The sequence below is a fragment of the Oryctolagus cuniculus genome, chromosome 5 (assembly GCF_051225735.1).
Source record: "Oryctolagus cuniculus isolate XC-2025 breed Fujian yellow rabbit chromosome 5, ASM5122573v1, whole genome shotgun sequence".
Lineage (NCBI taxonomy): Eukaryota > Metazoa > Chordata > Mammalia > Lagomorpha > Leporidae > Oryctolagus > Oryctolagus cuniculus.
The window spans coordinates 78,746,146-78,765,739 of NC_142871.1; the positions used below are offsets into that span (position 1 = coordinate 78,746,146).

Genomic DNA, 19,594 nt, shown 5'->3' on the forward strand with positions numbered 1-19,594 from the left:
TATATCTATTGTTAGCATAGATACATATATGAAATTAAGAGATAAGTTGTCAAACGGAGACAGAAAGGCTAGAGAAAGGCAAGTGAAATAAACTTGAGATTGCCTATTGTGGACAGATAACCTCTGCCTGCATGTGATTTACCACTCTTGAGACCCAGTCTCTTGCCACCAACAAGGAGTGGTATTTTCCATTCTGCCTTGACAATTACAGCTGTTAATTGTTTCAGAAGTAAACAAAGTGTATTAGTTTGATACTATGTATTACATGATATTTGCTACCTGGTCATTTATAGAAATGTACATTTTTATTGTTTTATTTGATGATTTTACAAAGTTTAAACTAGTATAAAATATAATAATTTGGCATATTGCCATATTGGAAAAAATGCACTAATTTGGAAAAATTGAAGAGGTAAAGTTCAAATTCCTGTGAAGAATTCTGAATCAGAGGCTGTCTTAAAGGAAATAAAAACAAACTTGTTCCCAAAGAGACTCTCTGGAAAGTTCAGCTGGGCGTGCCTTAATGAGCATAGGAAAATCACCTGGTATACAGCGAGTGTGTACAATTAGGTAATGATAAAATGCTTTTTAGAGTGCTTCTAGAAGGTTTGCTCTTTTATAAATAGACATTTCTCTGTAAGTCTCAAATATGCTTACTGCATACTTTATGAAAACTTATACAAGTAATTTAGTTCGTATCTTTCCTGAAATACAAAAGAATTTAAATTCATGAAATTTCAATATGATTACTTGAAACTTTGTGTTTTATATAAATAATATGAAAACTACAGCATTCAGTGTATTTCAGTACACTTTGAAAAACAATGCACATAGTATGTATTTTGGTTCTCATCTTGCATACCAGAAAATTAGGCAAAGAGGGATCAAATGCTTTGCAAGAAACATATAGGGATTTAAAAGCACTTGCAAATAAAATATTTCTATGTCTTGATAAATAAGTCAGCTTTCCACAACAAAGCAAGAAAATGGCCATTCAATAAGGCTTTTATAGGTTTCTTCTGTAGTTGAAAAAAGTAAAAGAGATGAACATATTGTCCTTAGTACTTCCTTAAAATGCAAAAATAAAATTTATTTAAATTTATATTGTTACAATGTAATACATTTATTTAAAACTAGAAGGGACTTAAAAAGAACAGATATCTCTTATTTAACCTCTTCAGTTCTTGCATGGTTTCAAGTGTTTATAAGCCTTTTTATTCTGTTTGCAGCTACAGCTGTCTCCAGTGAACAGAATCCTGTTATTATAATTGCTGTGGTTGCTGTGGCAGGAACCATCATTCTGGTGTTCATGGTTTTTGGATTCATCATTGGAAGAAGGTAGAACACCAACTTGTTTTAATCTCTAACATAAAACTTATGTATTCTTCATAATTATTTCAATCTATAACTGATTTAGTATATTAGCATTTTAAATAGTAATATTCTTTGATACCAAACTATACAAGCCAATAAATTGCCATTTTCCCAAGATCATAATGCAGCTTGCACTTGATCACTATCATTAGTTTAAGGAGAATGAGTGTTATAATTTCTCTTTAGATATATTTCTATTTTTTTAATGATTTATTTATTTATTTGAAAGGCAAAGTTACAGAGAGGCAGAGTCAAAGAGAGGGAGAAATCTTCTCGCCCCTGGTTCACTCCCCAAATGGCTGCAATAGCCGGAGCCTGACAGATCCAAAGCCAGGAGCCAGGAGCTTCCTCCGGGTCTCCCACATGGGTACAGGGGCCCAAGTACTTGGGCTATCCATTACTGCATTTCCAGGACATAGCAGAGAGCTGCATCAGAAGTGGACCAGCTGTGACTCAAACTGATGGCCATGTGGATGCCGGCACTGCAGGCGGTGGCTTTACCTGCTACACCACAGTGTTCCGATTTCACAATGAATGGAGATCATTGGTGAAATACTTATTGTTTCAGTTATCAAAATAAAAGCTCATGGAAACCACTTAAAATTTCAATTATTTTCAGGAAAAAAAACCAAATACTCATGATAAATCTAAATGCACAAAAATGTTCCTGTTGCACTGTCTCACACAAAGATTTTGCTTTGTGTGCATTTTTTATTCATGTAGGATGCTGTATTGGGCCTAAATTAGCTCGTAACTACAAAAAGGAAGTTTTGTATTTAGTTTATAATTCTAACGAGTATGTTGTTAAATAATTAAGATGCACTGTAGCAAATTTTAAATAGATGAAGAACATTGATTAGAGTATTTCACATTTCTTTTTTTCCAGGCACTGTGGTTACAGCAAAGCTGACCAAGAAGGAGATGAAGAACTTTACTTTCATTGTAAGTGTTTGGTTTTTCTTTATTATTGTATACCCCAACTAATACAGAAATCTGGTTATTAGTATTGGCATGAACAAATAAATACCTAATGCATCATGCTTGAAATTATATGATGAAATCAAAATGTTGCTATAAAGCATTTGAACAAGATATTTAGAATGAAAGTCATAAGATTTGAATCTGAAAAATATGTATATATTCAGAAATGTGACATAACTAGGATAACACACCTTTTACATCACAATTTTCCCTTTTCAAATTCTGCCCAAGTGTTTCTGATATCATAACAATCCATTAAATGTTATGTGTTCCCATGATATGGCAAAGGGGCATCATTTCAAAGTAGCCTGAAAGGCTAAACTAAGAAGCCTCTTTCTCTTCAGCTACTAGAAGTTGTCTGTTACTGATAGATATTTCATGGGATGTCAATATGACAGTCATGGGCTTCAGATACTCTCTGATGTTTTCTCATGCACTGAGATATCCATTAAAAATTTCTCTTAGAAATCTTATTCAGAAAATATGTAGAGTGCCAAAGAAAATAGATGCCCATCTACATTAATCTTCCTGCAATGTGGGCAAGTGAAAATAGGAGTAAATACTATTACTTTATGCAGGCAAAATAAAAAGCTGGTAATCAAATTATTTCAGTTCACGTAATTGATGATGTTCTTACACCTGTTATTATTATTTTTAATAGTTGAAAATATAAAACACTAATTTTACTTAACTTCTTAATAGCTATCACATTCTCTAAATTTTTATGGAGTGATAAATTTCTCATAATTGAGAGAAGAATCATGTCTTTATATTGTATGATTTATCAGATTCTTATGTCAGTAGCAAGAAGTTATTGTCATTTAGCCATCCTAAAGTCTAAGTAGCAATCAATGATGGTTCATCTTTTTAAAGTTCAAATTTCAATGGGTGGTTTAATACACAACTCGTGGGTGGCTTTATTAATACTCCTAAATATCTTTAATATGTTCTCGCTTGAATCAATACTTACTTTGACATTAGTTTTTAAAGGAGAGCCCCAAACTTAGTGTGAAACTCTATAGAATTCCAGCTACTGAAGGTTGGAAAGGCACATGGAATACTAAAATTACTACAAATCAATGTAAAACTTGTTCCCAAAGTGGGTTTTATCATTAAGGGTAACCCTCAAGGTCCTTCAATTCATGAAGCTCTCCCCAGACCCTGCAGGACCCTAGCAGTATTGTGTATATGATTATATATCACTTTTCTTCAAGAGGGTATCCAAAATTGTATGAAATTGTAGTCTCACACAATTTGAATTAAATACATGTGATCCCGCTACCCTGCCTGGAACTATTTGATGGTCTCTCACTATCAAAGCTTCCTTTTTGGGTAATTTGGCAATGATCTTCCTGTGATAAGCTTGGGTGATGAGAGCACCACAGTTTATTCATTAACATATGTACGGAAAAGTGGAGGATACATTTTTTTGTTCCTCTTTCAAGACAAGAAAAAATAATTTTAACACTTTCCCAGACGGGAAGTTGGAAATCAAAACTTGAATGCCTAAATTTATATTTATAGTTTAAATGTATACTGAAAAGTAAAGTAAGAACATAATTCCTGGAATCCTTGATCCTACCCATATGTGAGTAATTTAGTGGCAACATTATTTACTATTACCATCATCAATATGTCACTTTTCTTTCATTTATCAAATGTATCTGAGACATTTCCCAATTATCAAATATGTTTTAGTTTATTTGCTTTTAACTTGAAGGCTAATACAGAAGGTAAATTGAAACATGGCTTAGCTAGAATTTGCTGCACAGCCTCATGCTTAATTGTCATCACTCAGTTTCAGTATTTTGATGCTATCCACTTTTCACATTTCACATCTGATTTGTAGTCATAAAAGATAAAGTCGCATGCCTTACTTGCAAATATAAACAAGATAAGTTTGCTGTATATAAATGGGTTTTCATTGCCATAGCAAAATATCTATTGTGGGTTTAAGATATTTAAGGTTAATGAGAAATGGAAGTGAGATAGTAAAACACACAAAAAAGTTACAGTTGTAAATTGGGATAAGCAACAAAAATTATGAATATTCAGAATATTTATAAATTATCCTTATTTTAAAGTGTTAATTTAAAAATGAATAATGAAAAAGTTAAAGTTCACTTAACATATTCTGTTGTGGGAAATCTTTGATATCACCCTTTTGCAAAGATATCTCTTCTTGTCATTTGATGTGAACCAGCATTTTACTGGATTTTATGACTGTGTATAAATAAGACACTGTCGTCACTAGCTATTTACAAGTCAGTGTCCTTTTATTCCTTTAGTGCTGGGACAATTTTCCTGGGTGCTAAGACACCAGATTGAATTTTTGCAGAAACTTGAAAGCAACCATTTAAGTAGCTTTTAGAGCACTGAATTTAATAAAATGCCCAGTCGTTTGTATCAGGCGCCCTCAACTCTCTGTGGCCCCAAGTGCTACATTTAAAGATGTAAACACAATGGAGGGGTTTAGTGAAGCAATTCCAATTTACATTTTGCTTCCTCCTACCATTTCTTCTAACAATGTCTTGGAATCCAAGCTGGGCAATATTTCATGTTTTTTATGCCAAAATAGCTCTAGCCTGTCAAAATGTTTTATGACAGCTTGAATAAAGAACCATCAGAGACCCGTTTGAGATGCAGAAGGTTACCTCCAATCTAGCTCCCTTATAAAAAAGAAGAAGAAAAAATATTGAAAGAAAGAAAGAGAATAAAAAGGGAGAAGATGGCTCATTATCCATCTGCCTGCCAATCTAGGAGGTTAACCTATTGTTTTCTTCCCTTCTCTCTTTTTCTCTTCCCCCTCCCTCTTCCCTATACTCCTTCTTCTCTCTTTTCTCTTTCTATCCCCTCTCTCTTTTCTTCTTGTGTTGTTTTTTTCATGTTCAGCTTTAGTAACAAATGAGCATCTGTCAGTTTTATAAACTGCAACAATAATTGTTTAAGACAATCACTTTTGGAACTACAGCAGAATAAATCAAGATTTTTAAATCCCATTTTCCTTTATACATTCTGCTTCTTTTTGTTGGTTATGTGTTTATTTTTAAATTATAATTCTAATGTGATGACATAAGCACAGTTAGGCTACAGTGTAATATATAAAGAAATATATTGTTCTCCAAATAGTAAGATTTAATGAAAAGATTGTTCAGTGGCTTTGTTAAAACAATAAAGAATTTTTGAGGATATCCTGTAATCTTTTTCATTGCATTAATATTACCAAATATATGCTTATCTCTCTTATCTTTGTCTTTAACCAAATGATTAAATTTGGTATCCATTATTGTAATTTAATTTTATTTAAAGTTGACATCATTATCTGTTACCTGCATGCTTCTGGGTGCATTTTAAGAAGATTTTAACTTTTTAAGATGATTCTATGTTGTTTAAACTTTGACTACCTTTTGTGAGGCATATTGGCTACCTCCGCATAGCAGTTAAGATCTTCCAAAGCCTTATAATTGAAAGTTCATATAAATCATTCCTCTTTCAAATCGCTGTCATACTTGGTGAACAGATCCCAGGAATATTGTAAATTTTCTAACTTTACTCTGTACTTTGTACATCTGGCTTCTATTGCCTTTCAAGGTGAAGATGAAACTATGTCTTTAGAATATTTCTCTTTGATTCTGTGATAGCAATCCCTCATAATTGTATTAATTTTATGTATATGTCAACAATGGTTGGTCTTTAAAAAAATAAACCAAAAGAATAAGTAAGATGTCTAAATGTTTTTAATATTGCTGTCAGTGTAGTAGCCTACCTGTAAATGAAATGTCTTATTTTCCCACTGTATTAATTTGATTGACTGACTGACTGATACATTTACAAATGTGTTTCCAAGTCCATTACAAACTTCAATATGGCTTGAACTATGCCATGATAGCAGTGAATTTAATTAAGCCAGCAGTCTGATAGGCATGTCAGAAAATTTGGTGGATGTCTTTTGTTGATTTACTGGAAAAGCAATTCAGTTAGTAACCTATGAGCTGGATCCTATGTTACCTATAGAAGCTTGCAGATAATACCTATTCGCCAGCAGACTGAAGTAGTCTGTTAAAACTGCTGTGAATCAGGTGATGTGGAAGCAAGTTCACTGTTCCAAGGAGCACTCTGCATAATGAAATTCCTGGGCTGACTGCACAATAAGTGCTTTGCTTCATCACAGTCATGCTTTCTTACATCATTACAGTTAAATTTCCAGGCACCAAAACCTACATTGACCCTGAAACCTATGAGGACCCAAATAGAGCTGTCCATCAATTCGCCAAGGAGCTAGATGCCTCCTGTATTAAAATTGAGCGTGTGATTGGTGCAGGTAAGGCTGTTGTAGCTTCCTTGTTCGGCTGTTCCATTTAGCCAAGATCGAAAGTCATACATCATAATGACAAGCAAATAATTATACCTCAAGTATAGAACTTTTGCATTTACCTGAACTGTTGGAAGCAATGAGGCTGTACTTGTTTATGAAATCCTACGGGAAAAAGTGAAAAAGAAGCATGGAGCAGAGAATCTGTATATATGTGTTTTTCTGTTGGGATTTTTGAGATATTGTTCTAAACATTTTATGATAGTTCTGGCCTACTATTCAGGAAAATACTTCGTATAGCTTAAAAGTCAAAATTATCCTGAATTTGCTGGGATATTTATTCCCCTTTTGATGTACTATTTTCTTGCCAAACTTTGGCTTTTATCTCTTTTTCTTGGATTTGTAGAGAATTATCTGTTATTTCATTTGAAATCTATGTAGAAAATTAACATGTATGAATTATTTAAATGGAATGTTATTTCCATGTGTACAATGTACTTTCATAATAATTGCACACTTTTAGATTCAAGTCCTTTAAATCTAGCAGACAGAGTGCACATAATTTCTAGACTTTTAAATCTTTAATAAATATTTGATTCTAAAACTTTAAAAGCAGTAGCAACATTTAGAATTTGCTAATGTGCCCTTATGGTTTAGTAAGCAGTATAGGTTATGCAATGTATTTCAAATTTAAATGTTGACTCTGAAAGAGTATTTGTTAATCCAGTTGGAAGATAGTAGCCTGTGTAATAGACAGTTTAGGGAAGCTTAACTTCTACAAAAGAGCTAAAATATATTCTTGGGTGTTCATTTCACTTAACCATTTTTTTCATATTGAATTTCATTCTGTTTCAGAAATAGAATCATTTATCCATAGGAATGTGCTCAAAATAACCTAAAGAATATTTGCAAAGTATTTATGAAAAAAAAATTTATTAGTTTTTTAATACTTAAAAAAATTAACTTACTTTTAAGAAAAGAAGTAGTTGAGAAGTTAACATGTATCTGCTTGTTCCATTAATTCAGGAGAATTTGGAGAAGTCTGCAGTGGGCGTTTGAAACTTCCAGGGAAAAGAGATGTTGCTGTGGCCATAAAAACCCTGAAAGTTGGTTATACAGAAAAACAAAGGAGAGACTTTCTGTGTGAAGCAAGCATCATGGGCCAGTTTGATCACCCAAATGTTGTCCATTTGGAAGGGGTTGTTACAAGAGGTAGATATTGGCTATATCTTTCATTTACCAGAAATTATTATTGTGTATATAATAAGTAAATCAAATTGTGGACATATTGCCTTATCTTAATGAATGTACTTTTTCTTGGTATGTAACTAACTAAAACAATTCTTCTTTTATGCTGCCACCTCAGGGTAAAAATCTTCAGAAATAATGCATGTAGGATTTGGACTGAAAAATGAACCAGATAGACGGAATGACTGACAAATTTTTATATTTAACTTCAAAAATGTTAAAAGTGATACTGCTCACTCTTTATATTTAATATAAGATGTCATTTTCTGTGAGTTTTTTCTCACAAAACACAGCTCAGAAGAACATGTTGACTGTCATGTGAATGGTTTACATTACAAATCATGATGGTGATGCAAGCAGGCTTTGAATGACGCTTTGAACACAGAAGCAGCACTAAAAACATCAGAACACTAATCTCTTCCCCATTCAGCCCTTCAGAACACTGAAATGAGAATGGAAGAGGAAACAACCCTAACATTTAGCTTACAGTTTTGGAAATAACTTTTTGGGTTCTTTTCTTTTTTTTAATTTTAGGGAAACCAGTCATGATTGTAATAGAATTCATGGAAAATGGAGCCCTAGATGCATTTCTCAGGGTAAGTACTAAAATGATTCTCCCTGTCTAAATATACTACACATAATATCAGTACAATTGCATCAACTTTTCTTTTGCAGTGTAAAATGTAAACACTGAAAACTTGAATAAGAGATCAGAAGATTATTTTTGAAAATCAGAATAATAAACAGATTTCAAGACTGTATTACATTAGAATCTATCAGATACTTAAGTGATACAATGTGGCTTAAAAGAAGTTTCCATTAATATTGTTAACTGAAGTACAAAAGATAACGGAAGCCCTGTGATTGGAATGCTTGTTGCAGAACGTCTTATACAATCCTAAGTGAAATATGGAGCTTATATAGAGAAGATTAAAACTGAGAAGGCCATTCAATGTTGGTACTGTGATCCCAACTCTGCTCTTTAGGACTGTTTCTGTTATATTGTTAAATGAACACCATGCCTAAAAAGTACAACTACTGATATTATTTTTTATTAATAGCCTATGATTTTTTTGTAAGTGATCAATCCTACATGTATAAAAAACCTAATCTAACACAGGTTAATATTTTGGAATAAGAGGTCATGCATTTTTTTTTAAAGATTAAGAATGATCTTTTAAGCTAGATTTATGAGCAGTGAGGATTTAAAGAAATTTTTATTGTTGTGATGAAAAGCCATCAGATCTCTGGAATATTATTTAGGAAGCTCACTAATTCGAACCACCATTGGCAGTAAAACATGTTTGTATTCAGGAGGAGTTATCAGTGAGTTAAGAAAATGAGTTAAAAATATGTACTAGCCCATCTCATTGCAAACAGTTCTCTTCCTATTTCTTAGTACATCTATTTTAGAGAATCTTTTTTGCAAGTATTAGTCATACCAAAAGCAAAATAAAGAAAGGAATCAAATGAAAACAGTCACTATAATTATGTTCTACTTCTTAGTTTTCCTTTATTTTGAATCAAATATTTTCCCTTTCCTTTTTTTACTATTTGAAGAAAAAACTTAATGGATGTGTATATATATATATATATATATATATATATATAAAACTCACTTTTATCTAATTTTTTAGCAATAAGTTGAAAATATACTTGCCTGTCAAGGGTATGATTTTGGGGTATTCTTTTCCCTAACTTTGACTTAAAAATTAGTATATACTTTTGAACTTTTATCATTTCAATTCTCAAAAATAACTGTTGTGTCTGTTGATATTTAATGCCAAATTAGGGACAGGAGTTTGGCCTAGCACTTAAGACAGTAGTCAATCTGCCCATGTCATATATCAGAGTGTTTGAGCTCAATACCGGCCTTCAGTTCCTAATTCCAATTTCGTGTAACAGTGATGGGAGACAGCATAATAAGGTGGAACAAAGATAAATTCTGGCCACCCGCATGACAGACCTGGACTGAGTTGTTGGCTCCTGGCTTCAGCCTGACCATGCCATAGACATTGTGGGTATTTGAAGCCTAAACTAGCAAATGGGAGTATTTCTCTCTCTCTCTCTCTCTCTCTCTCTCTCTCTCTCTCTCTCTCAGTCACACACACACACACACACACATTCACACATATGTATATGTTATATAATAAGACATTATAAGTACTAAATTAATGTCTAAATGATTGCTAGAATTCTTATTTTACTTATCAGGTTAAAATGTTATTTGTCCACAAATGTCTGTATTATATAGAAAATAGATTATATGCTGTTTCACAATATTAAAAGACAAATATTCAACCCATCTTCATCTTGACTTTTGTACCTTTAAAAGTACACTCAACTGGACTTTTGTTTTGTCTTCCTGCAGAAACATGATGGTCAATTTACAGTAATTCAGTTAGTAGGAATGCTAAGAGGAATTGCTGCTGGAATGAGATATTTGGCTGATATGGGATATGTTCACAGGGACCTTGCAGCTCGTAATATTCTTGTCAACAGCAATCTTGTTTGTAAAGTGTCAGATTTTGGCCTGTCCCGGGTTATAGAGGATGATCCAGAAGCTGTCTATACAACTACTGTAAGAAAACATCTCTTACTACACTTCATATTCCTAACATTTTCCTCCCAAGGAAACAGGTCTCACTAATGCAAAACTAAACAGGAGAAAAAAATGCAAATGGCTCTTAGCTTTTTGTGGTTGCTGTTTTTTCCCCTTGTTGGAAATATTGTTGTTTTTTCAAGCTATATGCAGTTTTGGAAGGAACTAGTAAGAGTGAGCACATTCCTAGCTTATATTGGGATGTTCAAATAACCAGCAATTCCCTGCTAAGGCACACCCTGGGAGGAAGCCAGTGATGGTTCAAGTTGTTACACATATTTCAAGTTACTACCTTATAATTGTAGCAGGAAAATATAGCCATATTTTAAATATGTTTAAAGAACATTAACTGCACTGGTTCTTCAAAGATTTGAGATATTAGAAAAAGGGAAATATATAAAGTTTCATTTAAATTCCTGCTATTTCATTCAGTAGCTATGACTAATTTGTCATTTTCTTTTCATTAGATTGTAGCCCTAGGACCACAGAGGGCCCATTAAGTTCAGTTGTCTTAAAATGAGAACTTGTAATTATTTGTAAAAAAAAAAAAGTAGATTTGTAACTTAAAATATACTTACGGAGATTTAAGACTGGTAAACCTGGTGCTGATGAATCACTGCCAGATAGACAAATATATCATGGTAGCTTTATGGTGTAGCCATAAATGATTTGTAAGTTATTATACATATTTTAAATGTCAATTTCTTTTTATAACAGGGTGGAAAAATTCCAGTAAGATGGACAGCACCTGAAGCCATCCAATATAGGAAATTCACATCAGCCAGTGATGTATGGAGCTATGGAATAGTCATGTGGGAAGTTATGTCTTATGGAGAACGACCTTATTGGGACATGTCAAATCAAGATGTAGGTGTTACACTACATATTCATTATTATTGGATTATGTAGATAAAGGCTCATTAAGAAGAATTTTTGATAGAGTTAGAAAAATATGGTTACTTAATTAACCACAATTATTACCATAAGTGTCAACAGTAATTACAATAAATTAGTGGTTCTATTAATTTTATTTTGATTTTCATTTTTAAAAAATTACTTTTTTGCCACATAATCAAGCCTATAAAGCATATATTCTCCTTAATAAAAATAGTAATGTGCTTGCCCAATCTTAGTGGTAGAATTACAAAAGTAAAAGATTTATTTGTGGAGAGGAAGGGAATTCCTTTTGTTTTCATTGAAGTTTTCTTTTTTTAATGTTCTAAAAAATCTGTTGAAATTATCTATTGTTGACAGCTTTCATTAAATTTTAATACCACGGGACAGTCTAAACTTCATGATAAACATTGATCAGTAAGTGTTACATGGTGATATTTAGAATAGAATCACAGTGGGTATACCCTAGAGAATTAATAAAAACTATAGGTCATGAGATTGGACCAGGACAAAATATGATGTTACCCTTTGAGAAAAGAAGCTGATGTTAGTTCATATGTGTAACAAGAGACCATCTATAAAACAATGAGACATAAGGTCAAGTGAATATTTCTTTTTATTACATTGAACTTTATAAAATTGCAAATTTCCTAGGTCAAAAACATTCAAATATTGGCAGTTTTAAATAGTTTATTCCCTTAAAAATGTGAGTGAAATTTAGATAATGTAGAACAAGTATAGAACTTAGGAAAGTAGTGGGGTTGAACTTAAAATATGGAGAAGACTTTGGTTCATAACTGATGAAAGAGGTCCCCAAGGGAGCACCTTGGAATGCCAAGAGGAGGTATAATAAGGAGTAGGCAGCTCAACTGAAAGGACTCAGCCTTCTGCAACAGAGATGCAATACAGTGGTGGTGATTAGAAATGAAGATGAGGTCAGGGCGAATGGATGAAAGCCTGTTTTGAAATAGTTTCAGAATGATGAGAATGCAAACTTTTAAGGAGTAGAGTAAAAAATAAGTAGTATTTAAGGAAAAATGAACATTACCATTTAGAAAAAGGATGCGACTAACAATTGGTTGGAAGTAGTTATCTTCTGAAGTATAATAAACAGAAGCTGACTGCAGTTAGAATTCTTTCGAAAAGAGATTAGGAAAATTGTAGTACTAAAATATTCTCTTTGTAATTTTAGAAATGTCTACATCAAGTTCCTCTAGCTCTTAGAACTGGTAAATAGTTATTTTTAGACAACTAAAATGAAACTGTTTAAATGTTGTTGGTAAGGCTATTTTCTGGATGTTTGTCTACATTTATCCTTTTGTTTAAAAGTTCTTGGCCTGAAAGTAGGAAGGTTTTAAATCAAGTAAATCTTTTGATATTTTGGGTTGAGTGGTAAGTGGTAATATGCAACTTTTTTCATTTGTTTTTCTTTTGTTTGTTTGTTTGTTTTTCAAAGATGAAAGTCTAAATGATGAGTCTGTTTGGCAGAGGCAAAGTTGTTAATATTTGACAGGTCTCAGTGTCAAAGATTTCATGGACTGTCAAAATGTGGGCAAACAAATCCTTGGGGCAGAGAAAGAGAAATATTTACATTCCCTAGACACTCCATAGAGTTTCATTTCTTTTGACACCTTCCTTCTGTAGTAGACTCAAATATAAAGGGGGACTGACAAGAATATAAGATGACTTAAATTCAAAGTTCAGTTAACTCCCAAAAATAAATAATATAAATAGTTAAGAGAGAGAAAACATCTCTAATTTTAATTTTTAAAATTCTTTAAATATTATTTCTTGATTTTGTCTTTAAAAATAGACATATAAATGTAGAATTATTATACTAAGAATTGACAAATGTTTTTGTTGATCAGATAAAATTATGTGTATAGTGCTGTTAAATTCTGACCTGGAATATTTAACACTGTCCCTTTTTGTCATTTTGAAGATCTGAAATACTTATTACATTTGGACACAAGTATGTGAAGTTAAAGATTATCCACATAGCTCAATTTGTGTAGTGAAATGAAGAGTAACATTCTTTTCATTGGGTAATATTTATTACATTATAACTATGTTGTTAAACTACTATTTGAATAATTATATGTTTAATTTTCAATAAGCAGTTGGAGAAAAACTATAATTCAAATATTCTGGGATAAAATTTTATAGATGAAAGCTTTTTAAATTTGAGTCAACAGTAGAAATTTATGAAGACTTAGAGATCTGTGAGTCCCTGATATATGTGGCTATTCCTGTGTTTGTATATGAATATATTATATTTTTTAGGTAAGGTTGCTTTTATCAGATTTTTCAGATATATTCAATTTTTTTAAAAAAATTAGCCTAAATGAGTAAATTGAGTGAACCAATTCACTTAATATTTTTTTAAATTTAGTTATGAGAAATTTATTAGGAATTTTTGAAAGCCCTCAGACTCAAATACCTCGGTTTTTGAACTTTTCATAAGATACCTTGAAAACAAGATATAAATTGGTGGTTACATTTCTAAGCAAGTCCACAAAATTCCAGACTGAATGGTGAATAATATGAGGTTTCTGTAATCATAGTAAATAAATAAAAAGTTAGATAGTTGTCACAAGGCTTTAGTTTTATTCTGGGCAAAGTCTAAGAACAAGAAAAACCTGGGAAAAGATAATATATATGTGCGTGACCAGACCCTTATCCAAATAGGTTATCATTTGATTAACACTTGATTGGGCACTTGTTTGTGTTTTCTTATGCACTCTAACTTTCTTGAGTTTTACCTGAAATGATAGTAGTTGAATTTAATTTTTTGCTGGTAAAATCGAGAGGCTAAGCTTTCCAAATAAATATCTAACTTTCATTGTTCTGAAAAATCTAATAAAGCCAACCTTACCTGAAAAATACAATATATTCATATACACACAGAGAAATATCCATGTGTACCAGGAGCTCACAGATCTTTAGCAAATACTTAGCTCTTTCCATTATTTCTCTTTCAATGAAAAATCTTGCTACAAGTAAATGTAGTCAGACATAATAAAAAATGCAAAAATTGAAATTACTCTTTTGTCTTGCATGACAACTATCTTTTAACTGAATTTATAATTTGAAAAGTACAATTAGAGATTTACTCTTAAGTAAGGACATTTTGAAATCTTGGTCATATAGATTTTTTTCTGTTTAAAGTATTCAACAAAAATTGTTTTCTTCTTACTCAAAACAGAACCAATAAATATTGATTTTACTTTTTGTAATAACAAAGATGATAAAAGATTTAAGTTCCCATAAAAAGACAGGACAACAAGATGATTCTTTAAAGTCATTCATGGAAAGTACATTTAAAAACTTTGAAGTGTAATAACTACATTTATCCTCAGCTAAATTGTGGGCTATTTCTCATTTTAGAGGTCATCACTGATTTACAACTACATTTTTTTGTACTGAGATAGAAACAAATTGTGATTTTATTTGATAAAATATTGTCGAAACCATGTAAGTGGAATCAAATGAATTTAATTGTATAAAATGTGAGTAATGCTATTGTGAGGCCAATGAAGTTAAAATGAACTTTGTGCAGAGGATAGACACAAGCATATCCTATTTTAAGTGATTACAGGCCCATTTTCTTTCTCTTTTTTAATAAGTTTTATTTTTTAATTCTATTTCTTTTTTTTAAAAGATTCATTTATTTATTTGAAAGTCAGAGTTACAAAGAGGGAGGAGAGGCAAAGGGAAAGAGAGAGGTCCTCCATCTCTCCATCTGCTGGTCCACTACCCAGATGGCCTCAACGGCCAAAGCTTTGTACAGGCCCTTTTTTTTTTTTTTTTTTTTTTTTTTTTTGACAGGCAGAGTTAGAGAGTGAGAGACAGAGAGAAAGGTCTTCCTTCCATTGGTTCACCCCCCAAATGGCTGCTAAGGCCAGTGTGCTGTGCCGATCTGATCTGAAGCCAGGAACCAGGTACTTTTTCCTGGTCTCCCATGCGGATGCAGGGCCCAAACACTTGGGCCATCCTCTACTGCCTCCCCGGGCCACAGCAGAGAGCTGGACTGGAAGAAGAACAACCTGGACAGAATCTGGCGCCCCAACCGGGACTAGAACCTGGGGTGCCGGTGGCGCAGGGGGAGGATTAGCCTAGTGAGCCACGGCGCCGGCCAACAGGCCCATTTTCATAAGGCCTTCCTGTGTTCCTCTTTTTCTTAACTACATTGGAACAGGGAATATTATGAAAACACCTATCACTAAGTAACTCTTGTCCTCACTGCTAGGTATTTCCTGAAAGCATGTACCAAAAGGCGGTCCCTGTTGCATCCCTGCAGTCTTTTAAATATGTTATGACACCCTACTCTCACCCTGTGCCTTTGAGATCTTGATGTAGAATTGCCTGTGCATGTTTTTCTTTGATATTTATTTATTTATTTATTTATTTTTATTTGTACTAAGACTAGATCTGGGAAGACAATTTCAAGGGTTTCTAATAATTTCCTAGAAAGCTATTTTAAATGAATTCAGTGAGTAATTACATAATCCTCTAAGAAATTGAAATTCAGTGATTTTACCTGTGCACTTTGCTGTTTCCAAGTATTGTAATTGTTTGAAAATAGTGCTTTTTATTTTCCTATCCAAAAGTATAATTCATTCCTAACAGCATGGACTCTGGTAAGATAGTGTGTGTCTGTCACTGAGAGTTGGTTTCTATTCCTGGTGCCAAATCAAAATAAGGAAGACAAGGTTTAGGGGTGCAGGAAAGAGCACATTTAATCTTTCAACAAATGAGAGTCTAGCAGACATTGGAGTCACAAGGACTTCCACTCTGCTGGGTGAGGGGCTACAAGGAAGAGGGTGCTGGTGTGGGGAAATAATGAAACAGCTGTAGGTCTCTGTTCTCTGGTCTCAGGTGCCAAGGTTTGTTTCATAATGGTGGTCCTTGAGGTACATGGTGCTGATATTAGATCTAGCCTGACCCAGTTCCTCCTGCTCTGCAAAAGTGGAGATCAGGACGAAGCAGTTTATGCTTTAGAACATGGGCAAGCAGGGAGCCAGCAGTCCAGCCCTTAAGCATCAGCCTCGAGGCTTTACATCTAAGTAGTAAAAACTGTTCGCTTATGTTATTTTACATTTGCTTGCATGTCAGATCTATCCCCTGTATTGGCAACCATGTGATATTGGCCCTTTCCCTTATGTCTTTTTGCATAGAATTTCATTGTCTCTAGAATCAGTGTAGTAATAATACCTCATAAGGTTTTTGTTAAAGTCAGATGAGATAATTTAAGTATAAATCTGTACCAATCATATAGTAAGTATTCAGTAGATATTTACTGTGATGGTTAGTTTTATCTTTAACAGATATGTTGTGTTTTTTTTTCTTTTTCTGGAAGTCTAAGAAAATTAAAGCTGCATGATTTTGAAGTTTAGTTTGTCCGTAATCAGCTCCTATTGTCCAGTTTATCATCAAAGGATATACCTTGGATGATACCAAACTGCTCTATAAAGACCAAAGAGTTCCCAGCAAGTAATCAGCGCTCCAGTGGGTTTGGGTGTGATTATTAATGGCAGTTTTGGAATTCAAAATTCCATTCTAATTGCGGAATATCTCTTAGTTTATATGTTATATCATTCTGATACTCATTTTACTTATTTATATACTGCTACTGCATTAAAATTTTTTTTAACTTTTATTTAATGAATATAAATTTCCAAAGTACAGCTTATGGATTACAATGGCTTCCCCCCCATAACGTCCCTCCCACCCACAACCCTTCCCTTTCCCACTCCCTCTCCCCTTCCATTCACATCTAGATTCATTTTTGATTCTCTTTATATACAGAAGATCAGTTTAGCATACATTGAGTAAAAATTTCAACAGTTTGCTCCCACACAGAAACATAAAGTGAAAAATACTGTTTGAGCACTAGTTATAGCATTAAATCTCAATGTACAGCACACTAAGGACAAAGATCCTACTGAGGAGTAAGTGCACAGTGACTCCTGTTGTTGACTTAACAAATTGACACTCTTGTTTATGGTGTCAGTAATCATCCTAGGCTCTTGTCATGAGCTGCCAAGGCTATGGAAGCCCCCTGAGTTCACCGACTCTGATCATATTTAGACAAGACCATGGTCAAAGTGGAAGTTCTCTCCTCCCTTCAGAGAAAGGTACCTCCTTTCTTTCCTTTTTTTTTTTTTTTCCCCCAGAGTGTCTTGGCTTTCCATGCCTGAAATATTCTCATGGGCTTTTCAGCCGGATCCGCATGCCTTAAGGGCTGATTCTGAGGCCAGAGTACTATTTAGGACATCCGCCATTCTATGAGTCTGCTGTGTATCCCACTTCCCATGTTGGATCATTCTCGCCCCCTTTTTTTTTATCAGTTAGTATTTGCAGACACTATTCTTGTTTATATGATCCCTTTGGTTCTTAGTCCTATCATTATGATCAATTGTGAACAGAAATTGATCACTGGGACTAGTGAGATGGCATTAGTACATGCCACCTTGATGGGATTGAAGTGGAGTCCCCTGGTATGTTTCTAACTCTACCGTTTGAGGCAAGTCAGCTTGAGCATGTCCCGAATTGCACATCTCTTCCCTCTCTTATTCCCCTCTTATATTTAACAGCGATCACTTTTCAGCTAAGTTTCAGCACTTAAGAAGAATTGTGTATTGATTACAGTATTCAACCAAAAGTATTAAGTAGAACAAACAAAAAAAAATACTAAGAGGGATAACATATTAAGTTGCTCATCAACAGTCAGGGTGAGGGCTGATCAAGTCACTGTTTCTCCTAGTGTTCATTTCACTTTAACAGGTTTCCTTTTTGGTGCTCTGTTAGTTGTCACCTATCAGGGAGAACAAGTGGTATTTGTCCCTTTGGGATTGGCTTATTTCACTCAGCATAATGTTTTCCAAATTCCTAAGAGGGATCACTTTTCAGTTAAAATTTAAACACCTAAGAATAATTGTGTGTTAATTACAGAGTTCAACCAATGGTACTAGAACAAAAAAAAATACTAAAATGGATAAAGTATTACATTGTACATCAACCGTCAGGACAAGAGCTGATCAAGTCACTGTTTCTCATAGTGTCCATTTCACTTCAACAAGTTTCCCCTTTGGTGCTCAGTTAGTTGTCACCGATCAGGGAGAATATATGATATTTGTCCCTTTGGGACTGGCTTAATTCACTCAGCATGATGTTTTCCAAATTCCTCCATCTTGTTGAAAATGACTGGGTTTCGTTGTTTTTGACTGCTGTATAGTATTCTATAGAGTACATGTCCCATAATTTCTTTATCCAGTCTACTGTTGATGGGCATTTGGGTTGGTTCCAAGTTCTTAGCTATTGTGAATTGAGCTGCAATAAACATTAATGTGCAGACAGCTTGTTTGTTTGCCAATTTAATTTCCTTTGGGTAAATTCCAAGGAGTGGGATGGCTGGGTTGAATGGTAGGGTTATATTCAGGTTTCTGAGGAATCTCCAGACTGACTTCCATAGTGGCTACTGCATTAAAATTTTAATGCACCATATAACTAGAATTTTTATCTTGTATTGAGATCAGTATTGCTTCTCAGCTATAAGAGTGAGGATCATCAAACTTCTATAATTCAGTAAGATCACTACAGAGATTCATTAACTCATTCTTAGAGTCATTTAATGATACTATACTTTTTGCATTGGCACAAAAATTTAAGAAATTTAAGAATATATTTTCTTCAGAGCTTGTATCCTAAGTGCTATTATGAAAGTTTAGAGTGCTACTGAAGAGTATTATGTTAGAAGGACCATGATAAAACTCAGATTTACACATTAAATAGCTATATGCAGGGAAAGTAATAGGGAAAGATCACTCTACCTGCATTGTCCCTTTCAGGACACCTGAAATAAGTTAGGGGAAGAAATTAGCAGATGGTGGGAAGTAGGGTTAAACTAACATTATGAGAATTAGAATGGAGTTTTGTCAAATAAGGGAGAAACTGCATATATTGAAGTACAAGCAATCTCAAATACAAAGAAAGCTCTTTCACCAGTGGAAAACTCTTCTTCATTGTCTATTGTGTGGTCATTTTGATTCTATGAAATTTTTAAAAGTTTATTTGTTTCAAATTATTTATTCACAATTTGAATTATTGTTTATTTAACCTTGCTTTCCAAAATTACATTATGGTGTCAGTAATCATCCTAGGCTCTTGTCATGAGCTGCCAA

General features: G+C 33.4%; 1 protein-coding gene across 6 annotated transcripts in view; it reads left to right on the plus strand.

Annotated features, from left to right (window-relative positions):
- The window catches only part of EPHA7 (EPH receptor A7), a 194,550-nt gene that overhangs the window by 164,735 nt on the left and 10,221 nt on the right, over positions 1-19,594 (plus strand). For 2 of the 6 annotated variants that reach the window (XM_008263222.5, XM_008263223.5), the window contains exons 8-14: positions 1,230-1,338; positions 2,261-2,316; positions 6,551-6,676; positions 7,694-7,879; positions 8,450-8,511; positions 10,287-10,496; positions 11,235-11,384. In XM_008263222.5, the coding sequence (XP_008261444.1) occupies positions 1,230-1,338; positions 2,261-2,316; positions 6,551-6,676; positions 7,694-7,879; positions 8,450-8,511; positions 10,287-10,496; positions 11,235-11,384 (899 nt within the window). Of the gene's footprint in view, positions 1-1,229; positions 1,339-2,260; positions 2,317-5,247; positions 6,072-6,550; positions 6,677-7,693; positions 7,880-8,449; positions 8,512-10,286; positions 10,497-11,234; positions 11,385-19,594 lie in introns of those variants that run through there. The other 4 variants (XM_002714589.6, XM_051854478.3, XM_008263225.5 and 1 more) reach the window with 2 other exon arrangements.